General features: G+C 49.4%; 2 protein-coding genes across 2 annotated transcripts; both read left to right on the forward strand.

Annotated features, from left to right (window-relative positions):
• The first annotated feature begins 1,727 nt into the window (after positions 1–1,727).
• LOC101755995 (rho GDP-dissociation inhibitor 1) lies at positions 1,728–4,713 on the forward strand. Its single transcript, XM_004953650.3, has 5 exons — positions 1,728–2,280; positions 2,423–2,489; positions 3,706–3,924; positions 4,031–4,155; positions 4,286–4,713. Exons 1-5 carry the CDS (start codon positions 2,023–2,025, stop codon positions 4,364–4,366), a joined length of 750 nt encoding a protein of 249 aa, XP_004953707.1. The 5' UTR covers positions 1,728–2,022; the 3' UTR covers positions 4,367–4,713.
• Positions 4,714–7,167: 2,454 nt separating this feature from the next.
• Positions 7,168–11,995, forward strand: LOC101756393 (fimbrin-4). The gene is made up of 15 exons (XM_004953651.2): positions 7,168–7,305; positions 7,433–7,564; positions 7,679–7,849; positions 7,971–8,227; positions 8,343–8,514; positions 8,874–8,912; positions 9,022–9,090; positions 9,197–9,313; positions 9,626–9,837; positions 10,005–10,163; positions 10,235–10,434; positions 10,537–10,703; positions 10,784–10,880; positions 11,014–11,105; positions 11,267–11,995. Exons 2-15 carry the CDS (start codon positions 7,475–7,477, stop codon positions 11,546–11,548), a joined length of 2,124 nt encoding a protein of 707 aa, XP_004953708.1. The 5' UTR covers positions 7,168–7,305; positions 7,433–7,474; the 3' UTR covers positions 11,549–11,995.
• Positions 11,996–19,324: the final 7,329 nt, after the last annotated feature.

Below are 19,324 nucleotides of genomic sequence, written 5' to 3' on the forward strand. Positions count from 1 at the left end.
GGAGCGGAAAATTCGGCGCAGCAGTTGGCCGTGTTGACGATGCTGAGCCGCGGTACGAGCCACCGAGACGAGTTGGCGTCAGGTGCGCCATTGATTCGAGCGTTAGAGCCAGGCTAATAATTTAGCCTGCGGCTGGCTAAATGCAAGTGCCATGTCATATATAGCTGGTAATATAGCTAGCTCATATAGTAACTTGGCTATTGGCTATAATAAAGATGCAAGTCTTCAATGCTTGCTGTGCATACCATCTGCTGTTGTGGGTTATATCTTTGTAGCCATTTATCAAACAACATGATAAGTATCCCATACAATATAATCTCATTCATTCGTTTTTGAACAGCATAGTTTATTCAATATCTAGATAACAGGCATACAATATTGGACACTTTGATTTGTGCTCTGAAAAATAAGGAAGCACCACATAATAAGCAACATTCTTTATCTTAGTACATCATACCAAGTATCTAAAACATGTATCTAAGTACACCTCAAATTCGTATAAACAAGTAGAATAGACTGGAATTGTATAAAGTGTAAAGCTTCATCGAGACAGAGAATAGACTAGAATCATATAAAGTACGCTGCTTGACAGGGATAAGATTCTATAATCACAAACAATTGCTCTGAGCTAAACATTGTGGTGAAACCGATAGTTAGCAATCTGGCGCACGAGAAATAGCTTTGGCGTGCAAGGAAGGCGGGGTGGAGCACTGGATCGGGAGGGAGGAAGGCGGGCCAAGCAAGCGCCGGCCTTGTCGCCTGCACGGGGCTGGAAGCATGCGCTTTTCTCTCGGGAGATGAGTTTCAGCCGGGCGACTCGCCATCCGCCCGGTTCATTCTCTATCCTCTCCTCCCCTGTCCCTCTCTTCCACCTAGGATTTTAATGACGTGGAACATCTTGCAGCCTCTTACGTACTCCCTCCATCCCTAAATAACTGTCATTTTCGCTTCCCGAGAAACAACTTTAACTAAATACATATAAAAATATTAATATTTATGATACAAATTTATTATCAATAGACAGATATTTGAATTTAGTTTTTTAATAAATTTATTTGAAGATACAAATGGTGCATGTATTTTCTACAAATTCAGTTAAAACGAAAAAAAAACAGTTATTTAGGTGCGGAGGAAGTACGCCGCATCGGATGGCCTTGACGCCGCGGCGGGGAGCTGCTCCAGATCCATGATTGGAGCGTGATGGGCGGGACGGGCCATAGTATCGGACAAGACCCCGGTCCTCGGACAAAGCTGCCCGCGCGGACAGGGAAAGGCACCGGCCAGATCTTTACCTGCCGGATGAATGTCCCGGCAGGCAGGATGAAAACTTCGGCCAGATCAATCACGCCGTACTACATGGAGGTTTCTACCGTCACTGTACTGTCAAACCTACGATTTACCGAGACACTGTCACCGTACACTTGGATTGGGATTCTCCCATGTCGTTGTGCATGGTAGAAACTTTCAAAACCGCCAATGATCTCATCGCATCGAGTCATCGTCTCATCGACTCGGGAATTAAAACTCCTAACCAACGCCACCACGGCTGTACAACCTGTAGAGAGGTTGCATTGCAGGCTTGCAGCGCGGCGGAAGGTCGTGCCCGTCACGTTGTCACCACTCCGTCGCCTCTTCCTCGCGGCGGAGCGAATTAAAGGCCCTTATCCTCTCTGCCGCTGGCGCTCGCTGCCACCGATCGTTGGATCCAACCATCTCCCCCCTCGCCGCCCGCCCGCCCGCCCGCCCGCGCCCTTTGTCTTGGAGCCTTGCGCCGCGGTCCTTTCCCCCTGTCCGAATCCGCCTCGACGTGTCCGCCTCCTCCCTCCCTTCCCTCCCTTCCCTCCTCGTGCGCTCGCCTTTTGGTGCGCTCTTGGTATCTGTGCTCTTCCTCCCGTGCCCCTCGTCCTCCTCGTCTCTGCCACGCTTCCTTCTTCTTGTCTTGCTTGCTACCCCGGCCGCACTCTTCTTCTCTCGGCTGACGCCGCCATTGCACGCGAGAGCTGTGCGCGGCGGAGCGTGACGATGTCGTCAGCGGTGGAGGCCATCTCCTGCTCCAAGGTCGACGTCCCCGCGGCGCCGGAGCCGGAGGCGGCGGCGGCGGCGGCGGTGGCGGCGGTCAAGAATGCAGCGGCGCCATCGGAGAACGGCGATGCGGCGAACGGCAAGTGTGGCGAGGCGACGCCGCATTGCCACGACGACGAGGAGGAGGAGGAGGAGGCCCCCAAGGTCATCGACCTCGGCCCCCGGGTCAGCATCAAGGACCAGCTCGAGAAGGACAAGGTACGTGGGCTCGCTGCCATTGCTGCTAAAAATACGTCCCCATCTCGATCCATGTCTATGATCTTGCTCTTCTTTCGGTTACGAGTAGCTTCAGTTTCAGTGCGTTTCTTCATTTCATTTCTTGGCCGCGTTCGATTCACAGGACGACGAGAGCCTGCGGCGATGGAAGGAGCAGCTCCTCGGCAGCGTGGATTTGAACTCCGTGGGAGGTAAACTAAACTCACGGCAACAGGACACTAAATTTTCCTGCCGAATTGCTGGTCGCGTGCGTTCGATTGGCTCGCGCGCGTCCTCGCGGCCTAGTTTAATGGCGCCAGTGGGGTGGGGCAACGGCACATGCCGCAGCTCCGCATGTGAGAGAGCACCGCCATGGCTGCCGAGATGGTCCCGTGACCGTGAGGCCGTGAGCCATTCGTTTGTTTCCCACCCCGTGCCTAACCCCGTTTCCTCCCTCGCTAATGCGCCACCGGCCACACCCCGTACCGTACGGTGAGGTCCGTGTTGCGTTTTGCCGTAGGAAATAAAGACGCAGGGGTGAAGGTCGGTGGCCTGTGGTGGGCTCGGTTGACGGTTGGATACGTCGGCTGGCCGGCCGGCCGGCCACCGGCTTCCCTGCCTTTTCATGCCGACCAGTTGAAGGAGAGGAGCACTAGTTTTTCTTGAATGCATGGTTATATGGTCTTCTTCTGCAATGTCCAGGACTGTAGTAGTAGAACTAGAGCAGGATATCAATATCAGCAGTCAGCACCTTCCAATCCTGGAAAATGGCATGCTGGTTGTTGGGCTGCTATAGTTGAATGGTGCTGCTTTTGCTGCTTTTAAGGTCAGCGCATTTTGCAGGGCATTTTTCAAGGAGCCCTTGCTTTTAGTTTAGACTTTTTACTTTTTAGACGAACGCTAAACACATTTTCATGCGTCTCGTGTTTTTGTTTAATGTTAAGCACCTTCTGAACAATCCATGTCCCAAGTCGAAGTAGCACATTCGAAACTTTTTTCGGCCATTTAAATGGGAGATGCAAGTATCTCGATCAAGTAGCACATTCAAAATTATTGCTGCTTTTAAGATGAGCGCATTTTCTCAGGGCGTTGTTGAAGGAGACCCTTGCTTTTGGTTTAGACTTTTTAGACGGTGTTATACACATTTTCATGCATTTCGTATTTTTGTTCAGTGTTAAGCACCTTCCCGGTTTCAGTAGTGTTGGACACATTTTCATGCCTTGCGTATTCAGAATAAGCCCTGCTCTCCATTAGAATACAGAATTCAGAGCAATTCAGGTTTGAAATTCAAGTAGCACGTTCAGAACCTTTTCAGCCCTTTGAGTGGGAGATGCAGTAATTCCGATCTCGAAGTGAAGTGAAAATTAATACCATCTGAATTTGATGCCATAAGCAGATCTGAATTTTGAACCTCCTGTACGTTTGCAGAGACGCTGGAGCCGGACGTGAAGATCATGAGCCTGTCGATCCTGTCGCCCGGCCGTCCCGACATCTTCCTGCCGCTACCGGTGGAGCCCAACGCCAAGGGCGTGTGGTTCACCCTCAAGGAAGGCTCCCCCTACCGCCTCAAGTTCACCTTCTCCGTCACCAACAACATCGTCTCCGGCCTCCGCTACACCAACACCGTCTGGAAGACCGGCCTCAAAGGTGAGACACCAACCGCCGGGATCACGCCATTTCCGCGCACGACCACGTTCCGGTCATCGCCCTTGATCAATGATCACACAGCTCACGGTCTGCTGGTTGTTCGCAGTTGACAGGGCCAAGGAGATGCTCGGCACGTTCAGCCCCCAGCTGGAGCCCTACACGTACGTGACGCCGGAGGACACCACCCCGTCGGGAATGTTTGCCCGGGGCTCCTACTCCGCCAGGACCAAGGTAAATTAAATCACATGACGAGGACGAGATCATTCGGTTAATTCAGGGCAGGGGTGGTCAGTAGCAAGCGGTAACTTCAGGGTTCAGAATGAAGGTTTATCTGACAGACATCTTTGTTTTTTTTTGGCAGTTCCTCGACGACGACCGGAAGTGCTACCTGGAGATCAACTACACCTTCGACATCCGCCGGGAGTGGCCGTCGACGAGCTGATCACAGCAGCTATCGGCGGCGGCGAGGCCGGCCTGCTCGAGTCCCTGCTTCAACGTTGCTGTGCCGGAGCAGACCACTCGTTTCGTTTGTGTTTTTGCTCTTCTGCTGGGTTCAACGGTTCATCCTGTCCCTGGGTTTTTATATTCGTCATGTGCGTGCGTGTGTGAATATCGTTTCCATTTGTCAGTTGGCTGTTGTGTTGGTAACGTTGGCAGACGGGCACGGTGAGGTCGGTCCATCGGTCTGTGCGTGCGTGGGCGTGTTGAACTTACGTCAGGGTCTGTCTCGTCTTCGAACTGCCTGTTGAGTTCAGAGCAATGAATTGAAGCTGCGTTCTACGTGATGCACTCGTGACCTTGATTTTGTTTTGTGAATGCAGCTCGTCGATTTTATTGTTTCGGCATCGACGCATCGTTATACTGGGGATCGGGTAACTTGATAACTTTTGAAACCCCTGGCAACATGACATCTCGAAGGCAGTAATCAGTAGCTGTGGGCGTGCAGTTTTCAGCTCACTTTGTGTTCGGTCGTTCTATTTTCTTTCATCGAGTCATGCCGTAAAAGCTCAGCATTATTTCCGCACCATGACGAACGAAGCATTATTCAGTCAGTGCCGAATCGATCGACCAATCTGGGAGTTTAATCCTTGACACTAGAACCAGAGACCAGGTCAGAGGATGCAGATGCCTGGGAAAAAAGGTGCGGCCGTGGACCTTGGTTGTTGAGCTCGGCATTGACGCTGGCGCTTGCCTGTTGCCAATATGGTCCAGAGGCAAAAATCGGCCTCATGCTAGGGCCCAGAGGGCCGAATAAACAGGTCAAGGCAGGCTGACGAAAAGAGAATGGTCTGATCACGCAAGGGGCCAGGCCGACCAATCCAAACCAGTCTAGTTTGGCCCATCACGGGCCGGAACAGAGAGACTGTTAGGGATGTTTGGTTCCTTTGCTTATTTTTCACATCGAATGTTTAAATCCTAATTAGAAGTATCAAACGTAGACTATTTACAAAATCTATTACATAAGTGGAAGCTAAACGACGAGATGAATCTATTAAGTTTAATTAATCCATCATTAACAAATATTTACGGTAGCAACACATTGTCAAATCATGGACTAATTAGACTTAATAGATTCGTCTCACCGTTTAGCCTCCACTTATAATAGGTTTTGTAAATAGTCTACGTTTAATACTTCTAATTAGTATCTAAATATTTGATGTGACGGATGCTAAAAATAAGCGAGAGTAATCAAACCAGGTCTTAGTGTGGTGAATCTGTCTGCTGACCTTCCTTCCGTCGAGCCAACTCGAGCTAAGAAAATAAAAGACGTCGCTTCACGTGAGCGGAGTAAAAATCGTCACGCTACAAAAGACGTGTGGGCACGTTCACGCACGCCCGCGGCTCTCTCCACCTCGTCGGTCGCATGTGCCATGTGAGTATGCGACCAGACGGAGCGAGCAGAGCAAACCCGGCACATACTTTATTCGGAGAGCCGAGAACTCCCGCTCCTTTTCCCTCCGAACTCGGCAATTGGCACCTGCCGCCTTTCTTCTCTTGTTCTTGCCGTCGGACCACACACGCGGTAAAGAGGCCCGGCGGCAGGAGCCCGAGCGAGATCCACGCTCAATATACAAAGCCTAAGGAATGTACTGGTGACCGACGCAGCTGTACGTGCCGTCGGTGCCGATGCCGCTATTTGGTTTTGGCCGGTTTATATATATGCTGCTTGGGCTCGTGGCTGCAAGCCTGGCGATCTGGAACTTTCGGAGAATGCATTTAGCCGGGCGCTGGGACGTCAGCGCGAGACAATTTTTGACAGGGGGAGCGCAATTTGTCAGCTTGGCTGGCTGCGTACACGCCCGCCCAGGCCCGTGCGATGGTCGCTTGTTTCCCGCCGTCTACTTTACGGTGATCTCCCCAAGGCGTTTCCCTTTCATGTCCGACGCGTGATGGGAGTAGGCGAGTTGTTCGAACGCCCATGCAGCTCATACCGCGAGCACAGAAATGTTACTGCATTTTTTGCCGTTTTCTCTTCAATTCTTTTACTAGTTGGAACCGAAAAATTGTAGTCACCGTTAGTCACAGGTTTTTCTCTGCAATTCTAAATATTTGTGCCTCCCCATTTCTGCTGCGGAAGAAGGAGGTGACGAGGCGTACGTGTGCCCACGAGCGGTCGAACGGGGCCACGCGCGTCGCTGTGATGGGGCCAAGGGCGGCGGCGAGGGCAAGTCAGGAAGCCATGTGTTGTCCATGTACGCAGAGCTGGTTCGTTCCGACGCGAACAGTGTCGAAGTCGGAACGCGCCAAGGCAAGGCCGGTGACGCTTTCGGCAACACGAATCGCAAGGGGACAAAGAACGCGGGGTCAGGCGGTGGCCCGCGCCGAATTGTCGGTCCGATAGTATCTCGTGCTGGGATCGGCGCTGGCCGGTGGTGCATTCCCCGGGCTCCTGAATTTCTGTCCGAACAACCTGTGCATCACCGGTTACCGTGTTATTACCAACATTAGTCATGAACCGTTTTTCTGTTTGCAGTCTTGTAGAGTGACTTGTAACAATGTGACAGATTATCTAATTGCTCGTTGATGGTAATGGAAGTTGCTTTCTGTGTAGAGAAACTGAAAATGTTTAATCAGTTCAGCCCTGAAGAAATCAGTAGGAAGGGGGAGGGAAAAAAAAGCAGTTTCCTGGATTTGTTTACCTTTTCCAAAACCCCGGAGGAAACCTAATTCGGCGACAGGAAACGGAATAAACAAACAGAAAGAGACCGGGCCCACCGCTGCCCCTTACCTCCTCTCCTCGTCTCCACCACTTTCCCTCTGCGCCCCGGCCCCCACGAAATCTGGAGACCTGGACGCCATTGCTCGCTAGCCTTTTCCGTCAAGCGCAAGGAAACCGCGCGCCACCACGGGAGGGAGGGATTGCCGTGACCAATTCGAAAGGTATCTCCTCGCCGCGCCGCGCCGCCCCGTCGGCGGGACGCGCCGTCTCCTCGTTGCTTTTTTTCACCCAGGGGTTCCATTCCATCCGGGCCGTGAGTGGCCTCCCTGATCTGGATTCCTCTCGCAGCCGCTGCGGGCGCGGGCGGAGTCGGGCCGCGGAGGTGGGGAGATGTCCGCCGGATTCGTCGGGGTCGTCGTGTCCGACCCCTCGCTGCAGGGGCAGTTCACGCAGGTCGAGCTCCGATCGCTCAAGGCCAAGGTGACGTCCGAATCCGTCGATTCTCCCCTCCGCGCTGGAAACCCGCTGTTGTATTGCGTTTGGTTCGTCAGTTTTGGTCCCGGCTGGTTATTTTTGTTTTTGCCGGTGTTGCAGTTCGTGTCTCTGAAGAGAGATTCCGGCCATGTCACCACGAAGAATCTGCCGGGGCTGATGAAGAAGCTGAGGGGGCTCAATGAGGTGGTCTCCGAGGAGGAGATCGCCGCCTTCCTGTCGGAGTCGTACCCCGACAGCGATCAGGAGATTGAGTTCGAGTCCTTCCTCCGGGTACATGCATCTCGGCGTTTCTCTGAGTTCTCTGAGTTATTGAATTGTAATGCGGACAGGAATGGTGCGGTATTCCCGATTTATTCTGATGGGAGTGGGAAACCTGGCTCTGTTTCTGCAGGAGTATCTGAATCTGCAGGCGAGGGTGAGTGCCAAGGTAGGTGGTGGTGCTGGTGGTGGGGGTGGCAAGACCTCATCGTCGTTCCTCAAGTCCAGCACCACTACGCTGCTGCACAATCTCAATCAGGCAGAGAAATCGTCCTACGTGGCGCACATCAACACTTATCTCCGCGAAGACCCATTTCTGAGGAAGTACTTGCCAATCGACCCGTCTGGAAACCAGCTTTTTGATCTGATCAGGGATGGTGTTCTGCTCTGGTGAGATGGCTGTCTTGTTTCTAGCTAGTAGCAGAGTGCATTCCCTTGAACTGGTTAAACGAAATTTATCTGAAGCTAGACCTTTCTGATGGTCATTTATGGCTCATTTTCTCAGCAAATTGATCAATGTAGCTGTACCTGGGACCATTGATGAGAGAGCAATAAATAAGAAAAGAGTTCTTAATCCATGGGAGAGAAATGAAAATCATACACTCTGCCTCAATTCTGCCAAGGCCATTGGATGCACTGTTGTCAACATTGGTACACAGGATTTGGTGGAGGGAAGGGTATGTTATGTGTTCCCTCCTTGAATGCTGCAGTTTGATTTATTTGGAGAAGTTAAGTGATGATGTTCATGGAACTATCTGTCCTCAATTCCTCAATGTATTGTACAGTGCTTGTTAACTTTGGTACCAAATTTACAGCGGTTACAACTTTGTACCAATCTCTATATTCTTTATATCACCTATTAGTACGTGCTCCCTATATTTTTTGCTCTTCTCCTATCTGCTTCTCTACAAAACTACAACAGGCACTTAGTCACCTTCTTGCATGGACTCAATATTACTCTCAGTTCTTGTTTTTTATCCAAGCAAATCATTGAAAACATCATGGCTTACACAAACTTATATTGTTTTGCATGCAGCCTCATTTAGTTCTTGGATTGATATCACAAATCATAAAGGTAAACATTGAACTGAGCATTGCATTTTGATTTTTGGGGCAATTCAGCATACAGACTATCATCAAACTTCTGGTTCATTGAATAAAGAGTTGTTTGTACTTGTCATCAGATTCAACTTTTGGCTGATCTGAACCTCAAGAAGACACCGCAGCTGGTGGAATTGTTTGATGATAGCAAGGTAAATAAAGGCATTTTGTCATTGTTTTTTCCTCTGCATGTTTTGATTTTTTAATTCTTTCAGCATGTTTTCTTGAAACAAATTCACTTTAACCCCTATTTTGCAGGATATAGATGAGGTTTTGAGCTTGTCACCAGAAAAGATGCTACTTCGGTGGATGAACCATCATCTGAAAAAAGCTGGCTACAAGAAAACTGTTAACAATTTCTCTTCAGATGTGAAGGTGCATATAATAAACAACAATGCCACCAAATTATCAGTCACTTGTTTGTTTGCTGATACATGCCACTTGATTATCTTGTCACTGCATTTGAGTTATATTGACAAACTAAAGCTGGTTATGCACCATTTGTTAAAGACTACTTTATTCTACTATACCCTTAGCTGGATGCAGTTACCAACTTACCATCTTAGGCATATAGGAGTTAGGAAAAGTGTTAGACTGTGCTTGATCCATCATAATTGCTTTCTTTTTTTGATGCTGCTGTGTTTACTCTGATCAACAACCATGGTCACACAAGTTAGTTCTATACAGGATGGTGAAGCCTATGCTTACCTTCTGAAAGCTCTTGCTCCAGAGCATTCCCCTGAAACTACATTGGATACCAAGGATCCCGATGAGAGGGCAAAACTGGTACTTGAACAAGCGGAGAAGTTGGACTGTAAAAGATACCTGACCCCAAAGGATATCACCGAGGGATCTGCCAATTTAAATCTTGCATTTGTTGCGCAAATATTCCAGCATAGGTAAATGTGATTAACTTTGGTTGCATAAAAATTTCAATTACCTCACCAAATCACGTGAGCTAATTTTCCCTCTGCCACATTTACATTAAAAGTTTAGCAGATAATCACTATGGATTCGACATTGTCATCTGATCCTCACTTGGATCCTATTGTCCTATGCTGCGCAGGAATGGTCTAACGAGTGACACCAAACAAGTTACGCTCACACAGACGGCAACACGTGATGATGTTCTATTGTCTAGAGAAGAAAGAGCCTTCAGAATGTGGATCAACAGCCTTGGGGTTGAATCATATGTAAACAATGTATTTGAAGATGTTCGCAATGGGTAATAAGACATTTGATAGATTTTATATTGATCTCTAAATGAGTTTGTTATTAATGTCCATCCTGATGCAGGTGGGTACTTCTTGAAGTACTTGATAAGGTTTCTCCTGGATCTGTCAATTGGAAGCTGGCATCAAAACCTCCAATTAAATTGCCATTCAGAAAACTGGAGAATTGCAATCAAGTTGTAAAAATCGGGAAGGAGTTAAAGTTTTCTTTAGTAAATCTAGCTGGGAATGATATTGTTCAGGGAAACAAGAAACTGATTGTTGGTGAGTCTGTCCACGTCTAATTTACCAGTGACACTAATGGATCACGCTCTTAATATTTATTTGTAGCATCATATAACTGAAGTCTTTGGTGTTGTCTTTCAGCACTTTTGTGGCAATTGATGAGATTCAATATCCTTCAGCTGTTAAACAAGCTAAGATTCCATTCCCAAGGGTCCCAAGGAAAAGAAATTACTGATGCTGATATTCTAAACTGGGCCAACAGCAAAGTGAAAGCATCAGGAAGAACTTCTCGAATGGAAAGTTTCAAGGTGCTTCAATGTCCACTGACTGAAGTCCTATTTATTTGTCTGAAAACTCTGGTTGCTTAGTTTCCTATATTCCCCTACAGGACAAGAGCTTATCGAATGGATTGTTCTTCCTTGAGCTTCTTAGCGCAGTACAGCCAAGGGTTGTGAACTGGAAAGTTGTTACTAAGGGGGAAGCTGGTCTGTTCTCAGCCCTCAGCCCATATGCATTCAGTTGACTATTGGATAGCCTTATTTCTGACTAATCATTTTGTGTTCTCCACAATTGACTTCAAAACTAAATCATAACTAATCTACAATCTGTTTTTTTCAGATGAGGACAAGAAGCTGAATGCTACCTACATCATTAGTGTTGCTAGGAAGCTTGGATGCTCTGTATTTCTGTTGCCAGAGGACATCATAGAGGTAAACTGCTATTGCTAGTAAATACATTACATGTTAATGTATCTGTTTAATGTGCTGTTTATTCTCTCTTTCTAGAACAATGATACTGATTCTCACTTGGGAATTGTTATTTAGCCATTACATTATGGATTCACGTTCTTACGATCTTACCGGTTCAACAGGTGAATCAGAAGATGATCCTTACACTTACCGCTAGCATTATGTATTGGAGCCTACAGAAACAACCTCAGTCACAATCTGAAATGCCAGAGCAATCAGAGCCATCTAGCATGACTTCAGATGCAGCCTCTGATATTGCCTCGGAGGATGGAGCTTCAACGACTGCGCCATCTGAGTCCGAAGAGGTGAACTCGCTGTCTGATAGCATGTCCAATTTGACAACGGATGATGCTACTTCGAACGCCCCATCTACCGAAAATGGAAATGGTGTGGCAGGATCCTGATGGTTATGCAGCTGCAGTTCTTTTTCCACACAGTCCTGGTTTTTAATAGAGGGAATAGTGCTTTCGTTTCCCAAAGTCTTCGCTACCAGAAGTGATTTTTTTTACTACTTCTGCTTCCTGTGTATGGTAGCTTGATAGATACAACAAATGCAGATAGATATAGATGCCGTTTGTTCATTGGATTCGCTTCATATCTTACTATAGGGGAAAAAAGATATAGTATATGCTGCTGGATGGGTATTTTTTGTATTGCTGGTATACACCCATGAAAATCTTATGTGCTTCTGTATCTGGTCGGTCAATTCGTTCATCTGTTCCTTGGACTAGTAGTCATTATGTACTACTTGGTGGCCATCATCTATTGTAATGCGTTGGTATTCTGATGAAACATGCCTGTACATAACATACTTTAAAAAGGTTTTGCCCTGCCCAGGATTTTTTTGTAAATACTGTTCTTTTTTCGTTCTTTTGCATGCGATTTGCATAGTTCAACCTGAGAGCTCGATTTGATTCGACTGTTTACCTTGCAGTCATTTCAGGTCCAATTCAATTCCCGTTTTAATATCATTTGCAGTAGCCAAAATGAGCAACTGCATCGATCACGCTTCTTTCATCTGTGATGACTGTTTCCTCATGCGAACGCCATTCCGTGCGTTGAGTTTCGTGCTTTTTTCCGCCGGTGAAACACGATGACGAGATGACTTCAGTTATATTTTCTTTTTGAATGATCTCAGTTGTTGAGCATCATTATGCAAGTTGATTCTAGGTAAGTACTTGCAGGGCTAAGCACTTGAAGAGGCAGGCTTAGAGGGGTAGCTCCCTGCCATCACTCAGTACAAAGCTGCCTGGTCCCCTACTGCTACTCAATTCCATCATTGCCTCTCCCCCTCTCCCTTCTTCAACTACACAACTCTCTCTTCTCAAGGCCCGGGCACTATGCAAGTCAAGCCCGAAGCCGTGGCCCCCTCCGTCGTCTCCGCCATTGCCATCTCCGCCGCCGCCGCCTACCCATCAACGCAGAAAGGTGGAGGGGAACAGCGGGGCATGAGAGCGCGGCGGTGATCAAGGAGTTTACCGGCCTGCACGTATCGGCGTCGCGGCATACAAGGGCAGACCAGGCATTCGATTTCCTTCGTATATTACTCCTAGTTCAGTTGTACTAGCTAGCAATCATTCATTCTCTTGCTCTTGCTTGCTTAGTTTTGGCTTCCGCAACAACGACATTGTATTGCTGCAGAGGGCTGTGAATAATCTCGCAGTTTTTTCCGGATGGTTGGTGTTGCCTACTTGCCTTGGTTGATCTGTGGTCGTTTTCCTTGGAGAAACACACTTTCTCTGAACTGGATGAGTGCTTCCTTTTGAGCTGTAACGTAACGAGTTTTCTCTATGTGTTGCCTCTTGCTTCTGCCTTGCAATCGACGTCCAAAACGCAGCGGTATATACAGTAGTATATATAAATGAACTCCTGTGCCTTCTCCATTTGCATGTTTGGTACGTCGCGCAACATTGTTCACCACTGCGCCTATCCGGACTCAAACAGCTCGTTCTTGGTAGCATCTAGCATTGCTAGATGGAGGAAATTGAATCTGCAGGATCTCTGTATAACATACCAAAACGACAGTGGAGCTGCTGTACTTCGTTCACTTCCCAAACAGTGCCCCTCTGTGTATATCACCCCCGCCAAATCAGTGTCGTCGAAAATCTTCACCTGATCGAGCACCAGGCCGCATTGGCAAGCACCTGGTTTGGTTCCTCCGCATCTGCACGACAACGGTGGCGTCATCCTCGCGCCTTCTGCCTGTTCTTCGGCGAGCATCCGGGGCCGTATGGCCTCTCCGTGACCCTGAGAACGCCTGACCGACGTCAACGCCGGGCACAGTACACGTGCACGAGCATCGCTCTCATGATCACTGTCCCGCTCGCTGGCGGGCTCACCAGTCGCTGCACGCCTGCGGACGGAGCGCTGGAACGGCTGGCACCGGGACAGCACTTGCCCTGCTTGTGCTTGGCTTTGTTTATCAATCGCGCTCCGGCCGCGTCCCACCAAAGACCCGCACATGCAGTCGTCGCTGTCTGGTTCTCCCATAAATCGTGGTCGGCCCGCTGGCGCCGCTCGTGCAGACAGCGCAGGACCGGGCCGGGGCCTGTTCGCTCCCCCACAGTGCTCGCGGCCAGGGAGACGACACGGTGCCGAGCCGACGCGAGCGGCGGCAACCTCGGCCTGCGACTGCGCTGCCCCTGCGAGGCTGCGAGCGTGTACTAGGCGTGTAGCCCGCCGGGCCAGCACCCGGTTTTCGGGCGTGGTGCTGGCTGCTGGGGGCATTTGGCAAGTTCCGTCTCACGCATCGCATCGCATCGCATGCTGCAGCCGAGCGATCGAGCAGCTCGCCGCTAGATGCCAACGCAAGATTGGCGTCCTCGGTTGGGGTTAACAAGCGCTCGACGGGACGCCTCGAGGGCCGAGGGGTGGTGTACTGGTATCCAATGGCTCTGGCGATCGGCGCCTGCTTGGCCCGTTTCGTGGAGTTGTCATCGTCCGGGCGGGGCTGCGCGACGCGATCGCGTCGCGTCCCGCGTCCGCGCGTGCGTGGGTGGGTGACTGTTTCCTGTGGCTTGGTGGAGTGTGCCGAGCGCCCCCTGTTGGGGATCTTGCCAGCAGGGCCCCAAGATTGACGCGGCTGGCATCGCGCCCGAGAGGGAGGGGGATTGGAGATTTTGCGGTGCCATGGCATTGGCATGGGGTGTGGTGCGATGCGATGCGACCGGGCGGAGCAGGGTTGACCCTGTTGGATTTGAGCGGCAGGGTGGGGGGACACGCGACAGGCTCAGGCGCTATTGAAGTGGTAGCACAGTAGCAAGGGGGTACTGTTCAATTGGTAGCGCTATTGAAGAGGCGCTGTTGACGCTATTGGAACTGTACCTCTATCTCGAGATGGATCGGACGGTCCGCGATGGTCGGATCTAGACGCCTTTGCTTTCTTCCAAATCAAGTGTCCTTGTTTTTCTCTATAATTTTTGTATCCAAAAAACGACCGATTGGGCAATGTAGGTTTCCAGCGGGCCCGGGTCGGCTAATAATACAATCCACATTAGTGTGGCCCAGTGGCCCTTGTCTTTCAACTCGACGACCCAACCAAAAAGATACAGAGAACAGGCTGCATGCCGATTGCCGACCCACGAGAGGCCCAGTACATGCTGATGGCCAGTCTATGACTGCAGTGCTGGTGCATGCTGATTCCAGATTTCCAGTTCGTTCCCTAGCTGTTGACAGTGTTGCTAATTATGGTGTTAGAATACGTAGTTCCAAACTGTGCTTGTAATCCGTTTCAATTATCTCTTCTAAACATGAATTGGCAGAGCTGCGTGCTGCCGTTGACCAGTGACCAGCCTGGGAGAAGCAAGCCTCGCCACGGGCGGCCACGTCATTCGCTGGCGTAGCAGCACTTACGGCATCGGTGTATGTTTGCAAGGCTTGCACGCCGTGCGTAGCGAGAGAGATGACTCTTATTCTAACTCTGGTCGGATAAGACAAGGGACTGATCGATTAGGAGAGCTTCGTGACAGTGGCCCTAGGCGTTGCTTTATGAAAAATGTTTCACGTGAAGTTAACCAATCACGTATTGTGGTATACGTTCAGCAAATTCAAGGCAGCGTACACTGTCAAGACTTGCGAGATGTACTCGTTGGTACGTCAAGACTCGTGAATATTGTTAGATTTGAAGAATGCCAATTCGACATTTAAGATGCAAACCAAACACCTGAAATGGCATTTAGACTCCGTTAGGGTCTTAGGGAGGGTATCTTCCTTTTAAGCTTCACAGGCTTCATAAATCGGAACTCTACCAAAAGGCTCTTAATGCATCACTCTGTCCAACCAAACAAAACCTATGATCCCACCTCTAGTGCCCCATTAACGTTACCAATCCCGGAACCAATCGCTATCTTAGTATTGGAGTCTGCTAGTAACATGTTTCAATTCTCTCCTCCAACGTGAATTGGCAGTGTTTTTTAGAAGAAGAAAAAAGGACTAGCTCCTGACCAGCCGGAGAGAAAAGCGAGCTTCGCCACGGCTCTCCGTCGCGTCATCCGCTGGCGTAACAGCACTTACGGCATTAGCGTATGCTCGCACGGGACGCACGCCGTGCATGCCGCAGCGAGAGAGATGGCTTATTTTAACTTTTGCTTCGATAAGACGAGGTACAGAGCGACTGGGAGAGCTCCAACCGTTTCTGTTAAAAAAAAAAGTACTCGGTCGTACGTGCTCGTGTGAGACAAGTAGTCGAGCACGAGCAGGGAAAGTGACCGAGCTTTGGGTCTTGTTTAGTTCCCAATTTGGGAGTACTAAAGTTGGGAGTTTGTCATAAATGCGCAACTGTAGCATTTCGTTTGTATTTGTGAATTATTGTCCAAACATTGACTAATTAGGCTCAAAAGATTCGTCTCGCAAAGTACAACAAAGCTGTGCAATTAGTTTTTAATTTCATCTACATTTAGTACTCTATGCATGTATCGCAAGTTTGATGTGATGGAGAATCTTCTTTTTGCATAGTGTCAAAGTTGGGATTTTGGGGAAACTAAACATGGCCTTGGTTAAACTCCCCCCGGGCCTCCGCCGCGTCATCTCTGCTGGCGTCGCAGCGCTTACGGCATCGAGTGCGTTCGTTCGCCTAAGTCGGCCGCAGGATTATTTATCTCTCGCGGGCACGGTTAAAACGGCGTCCCCGCGCGCCCGGCGACACGGTCACAACTGACGTCGTTCTCGCGTGTTTTTAGATAGTTGTAATCTTACAAGAGCACAAGTTGTATACACTTCAATGTATAAGTTAAGACCTACATCCTACGCTTATACTCATATGCCTATCTTGAAGCGATGGTCTCGGATATCAGTTTTCAGTACATGTTGCGGCTGCAATAGTTCAGAAAAAATCATGGAAAATCCTCCTGAAATCCATTTCCAGAGAGGTTCGAACCTGGGACCTCCTACTGAGCCCGGTGCTACCTGGGCTTCCGGTGACCAACCGATCCCCAGGCCCATTCACTCGTTCTCGCGTGTTAGAAAAAGTCGCCGTTATGATAGGAGCCGATGGACGCTCGATGGGTGGAATCGTCTGGCCTCAAGCAAGCGGTAGTGTAGTGCTAGTACTATGGTGATTGGTGATGGATGCCTAAGTAACTCCAAAAGCTCCTTAAAACAGCTCAAAAATCTGATTTAAGGAGAAAAAGAAAAAATGTATGCTCCAACATGTCCTTCAACCTTACCGAAAAAATACGGCCACCCGAATGCGAGAGCTCGGCGCTTTCCCAATCACTGGATGGGTGGAACCGGACGCCGCGCATCAACTTCCTGCGGCGTACCTGGACGCCGCGATCGCGGTATGCTTCGTCGCCGCGAGCGCGGTGGCGTGGCTGGCCGATTTCGTCGCGTCGCGGCCATTTGACGCACCTCGATAGGGACGCGTGGGCTGCCACCTCCGTGCGCGTAGTTACAGTTGTTTGAATTAATCGTCCACATAGAGTGGTACTACAAAATTACCACGCAAACTCTTCCCTCACATCCTCCTTCTTCGCCGCTGCCTGATGGTGATAGATGTCGATCATGATCGGGCATAGTGTGCGACGTTCATCCAATCCACCTGGACGCGTGCAGTTCTTCATCAAGATGCAGATGGAGCTCACCAAGGCTACCGGCTGCGATGCGATGCCGCGGTCACGAGAACGGGTATGACCGCAGAGGTAGGCAACACAAACTCTACCGCTAGCCCAACTGAGAGGCCCGCAACTGCTGACATTCAGTTTTGAAGTATTGTGAAATTTATTGTTAGGGATCTGCTGTGAGGTGACGTGATTTTGAGAAAAAAATTTAATAGAATTCTAGTAGGTAATTTTGAAGAATTTTTTTTTGAAAAACTCTTGAAGTTGCTCTATGCTGCTGTCATTTTCCCGCGAGGGAAGGAATCTAATTTCCTGCCATCACGACCATTGTTGGTCCACAACCGCAGGTCTCGATCGGGGCCAGGGGAGCGCACGCCTAAAACAACGGCGGCACGCGCGCGGCCACGTGGGAACGACGCGAGCATGGGCCCAAGTCAGTGCTAGTGTGACTGTAGACTGAGACATCGCGCGCGCGGAGCTTCGTGGTCACATGACATGATTGTCCCGGACTCCCGGTGAGAGCTTGCAGCGTGAAAAACACAACGCATCTCCCCTCTGCTTGAGAATCGGAACGCACCCTCAGAATCCCGGACTCCACGAGTATGCGCACACGCTCCTCCCCTTTTGGGCTGCGTAATGAACATCACTTACATCAGGGGGAAAAGAACCCCTTGTTTACTTCACCCCCAACTTCCAACTTTGACACTATGCAAAAAGAAGATTCCCCATCACATCAAACTTGCGGTACATGCATGGAGTACTAAATGTAGACGAAATTAAAAACTAATTGCACAGTTTTGTTGTACTTTGCGAGACGAATCTTTTAAGTCTAATTAGTCAATATTTGGATAATAATTCACAAATACAAACGAAACGCTATAGTGTACTACAGTGCTGTAACAGTAATTTGGCACCTCCCAATTTTACCAACTAAACAAGGTCGAAGTTTAACGGGATGCCTTTCTAGCTCATAGCATAGCCGCATAGGTCCTGGGCTAGTGGCTGGTCTCTCGCGTCCCACGCGTACGTTTTAATTAACAGTACACATGGTTGGTGCGAAGCACCACTCATTCGAACGACACTCATCTGCAGGTGCTGCTTTCACTCAAAGAAAATCGCTATGCATCCTAAGACGTCGGACTCACATACGACCATGTTTGGTCTATGGGCGCCCGGCACGGCACGTGAACCTCCGTGACCTTGATGTGAGATTGCCTGGCTCAGATCAATCAAGGTGGAAGGGTATGATATATCAGAGGTCAGAGCTTATATTCGGTGTCTAGAAGAAATCTTCAAAAGGTACCAAAGAAAGAAACAAAGATCCGTTTTTTTTTTTTGTGGTTGCTACTTGCTAGTAGAGTCTAACCTGGGCTGGTCATCAGAGATCAACATGCATCGGCGTTTGTTGGTCGAATAGACTAAACGCCTCACTTAAGTCAGAATTATAGGAAGTATAGAGTCACACTACTTGACAAATCAGAAGACAACTCATGGTATATGTTATCTATTAAGTTGTTCTATTAAGTTGTTGAGTTTACGTTGGATGAGACCAATATACACTACGGCAGAAAACATCTACCTGGCAGCTAAAATATATTTGGCGGGTTTTGCACCCGCCAACAACTTTCTATCAGTACAAATGCGATCTGCGCTGACGGGTGCTAGACCGTCACCACTGCACTGGCGGATGCTTAAGAAACCCGCCAGCAAAGATAATTTTAGAAAAAAAAAGCTGAACATAGGCGCTCGTCCGTCAGCATAATGGCCGCGCGCGCCGCCTCGTGTTGCAGCTCACGTCGTCGTGAGCCCCGAGGTAGACCTTCTTGGCTCTGGACTCCACCGCGTGCGCCCGCCCCAGAGTGCCGCCGCGTACGTGCAGCGACTCAGCCTACACCACTGCGCCATGCGCCAGCCGCGAAGCTCCACGCGAGTGCGCCAAGCTCGGAGGCGGTGGCGAGCCTCTTATGCCTCCTTCCCCAACCAGAGTCAACGCCGAGCGTGTAGGCCCGCGTAGAGCTCGGCAGTGGCGGCATGCCTCTGATACCTCCTTCCCTAATCGGAGCCGTAGCCAGCTGTAGCGGCGGCTAAGGATATAAGCAGCAGGGTCACCTCATCAGCAGTTCG

Source organism: Setaria italica, chromosome I (genome assembly GCF_000263155.2).
Source record: "Setaria italica strain Yugu1 chromosome I, Setaria_italica_v2.0, whole genome shotgun sequence".
Classification (NCBI taxonomy): domain Eukaryota; kingdom Viridiplantae; phylum Streptophyta; class Magnoliopsida; order Poales; family Poaceae; genus Setaria; species Setaria italica.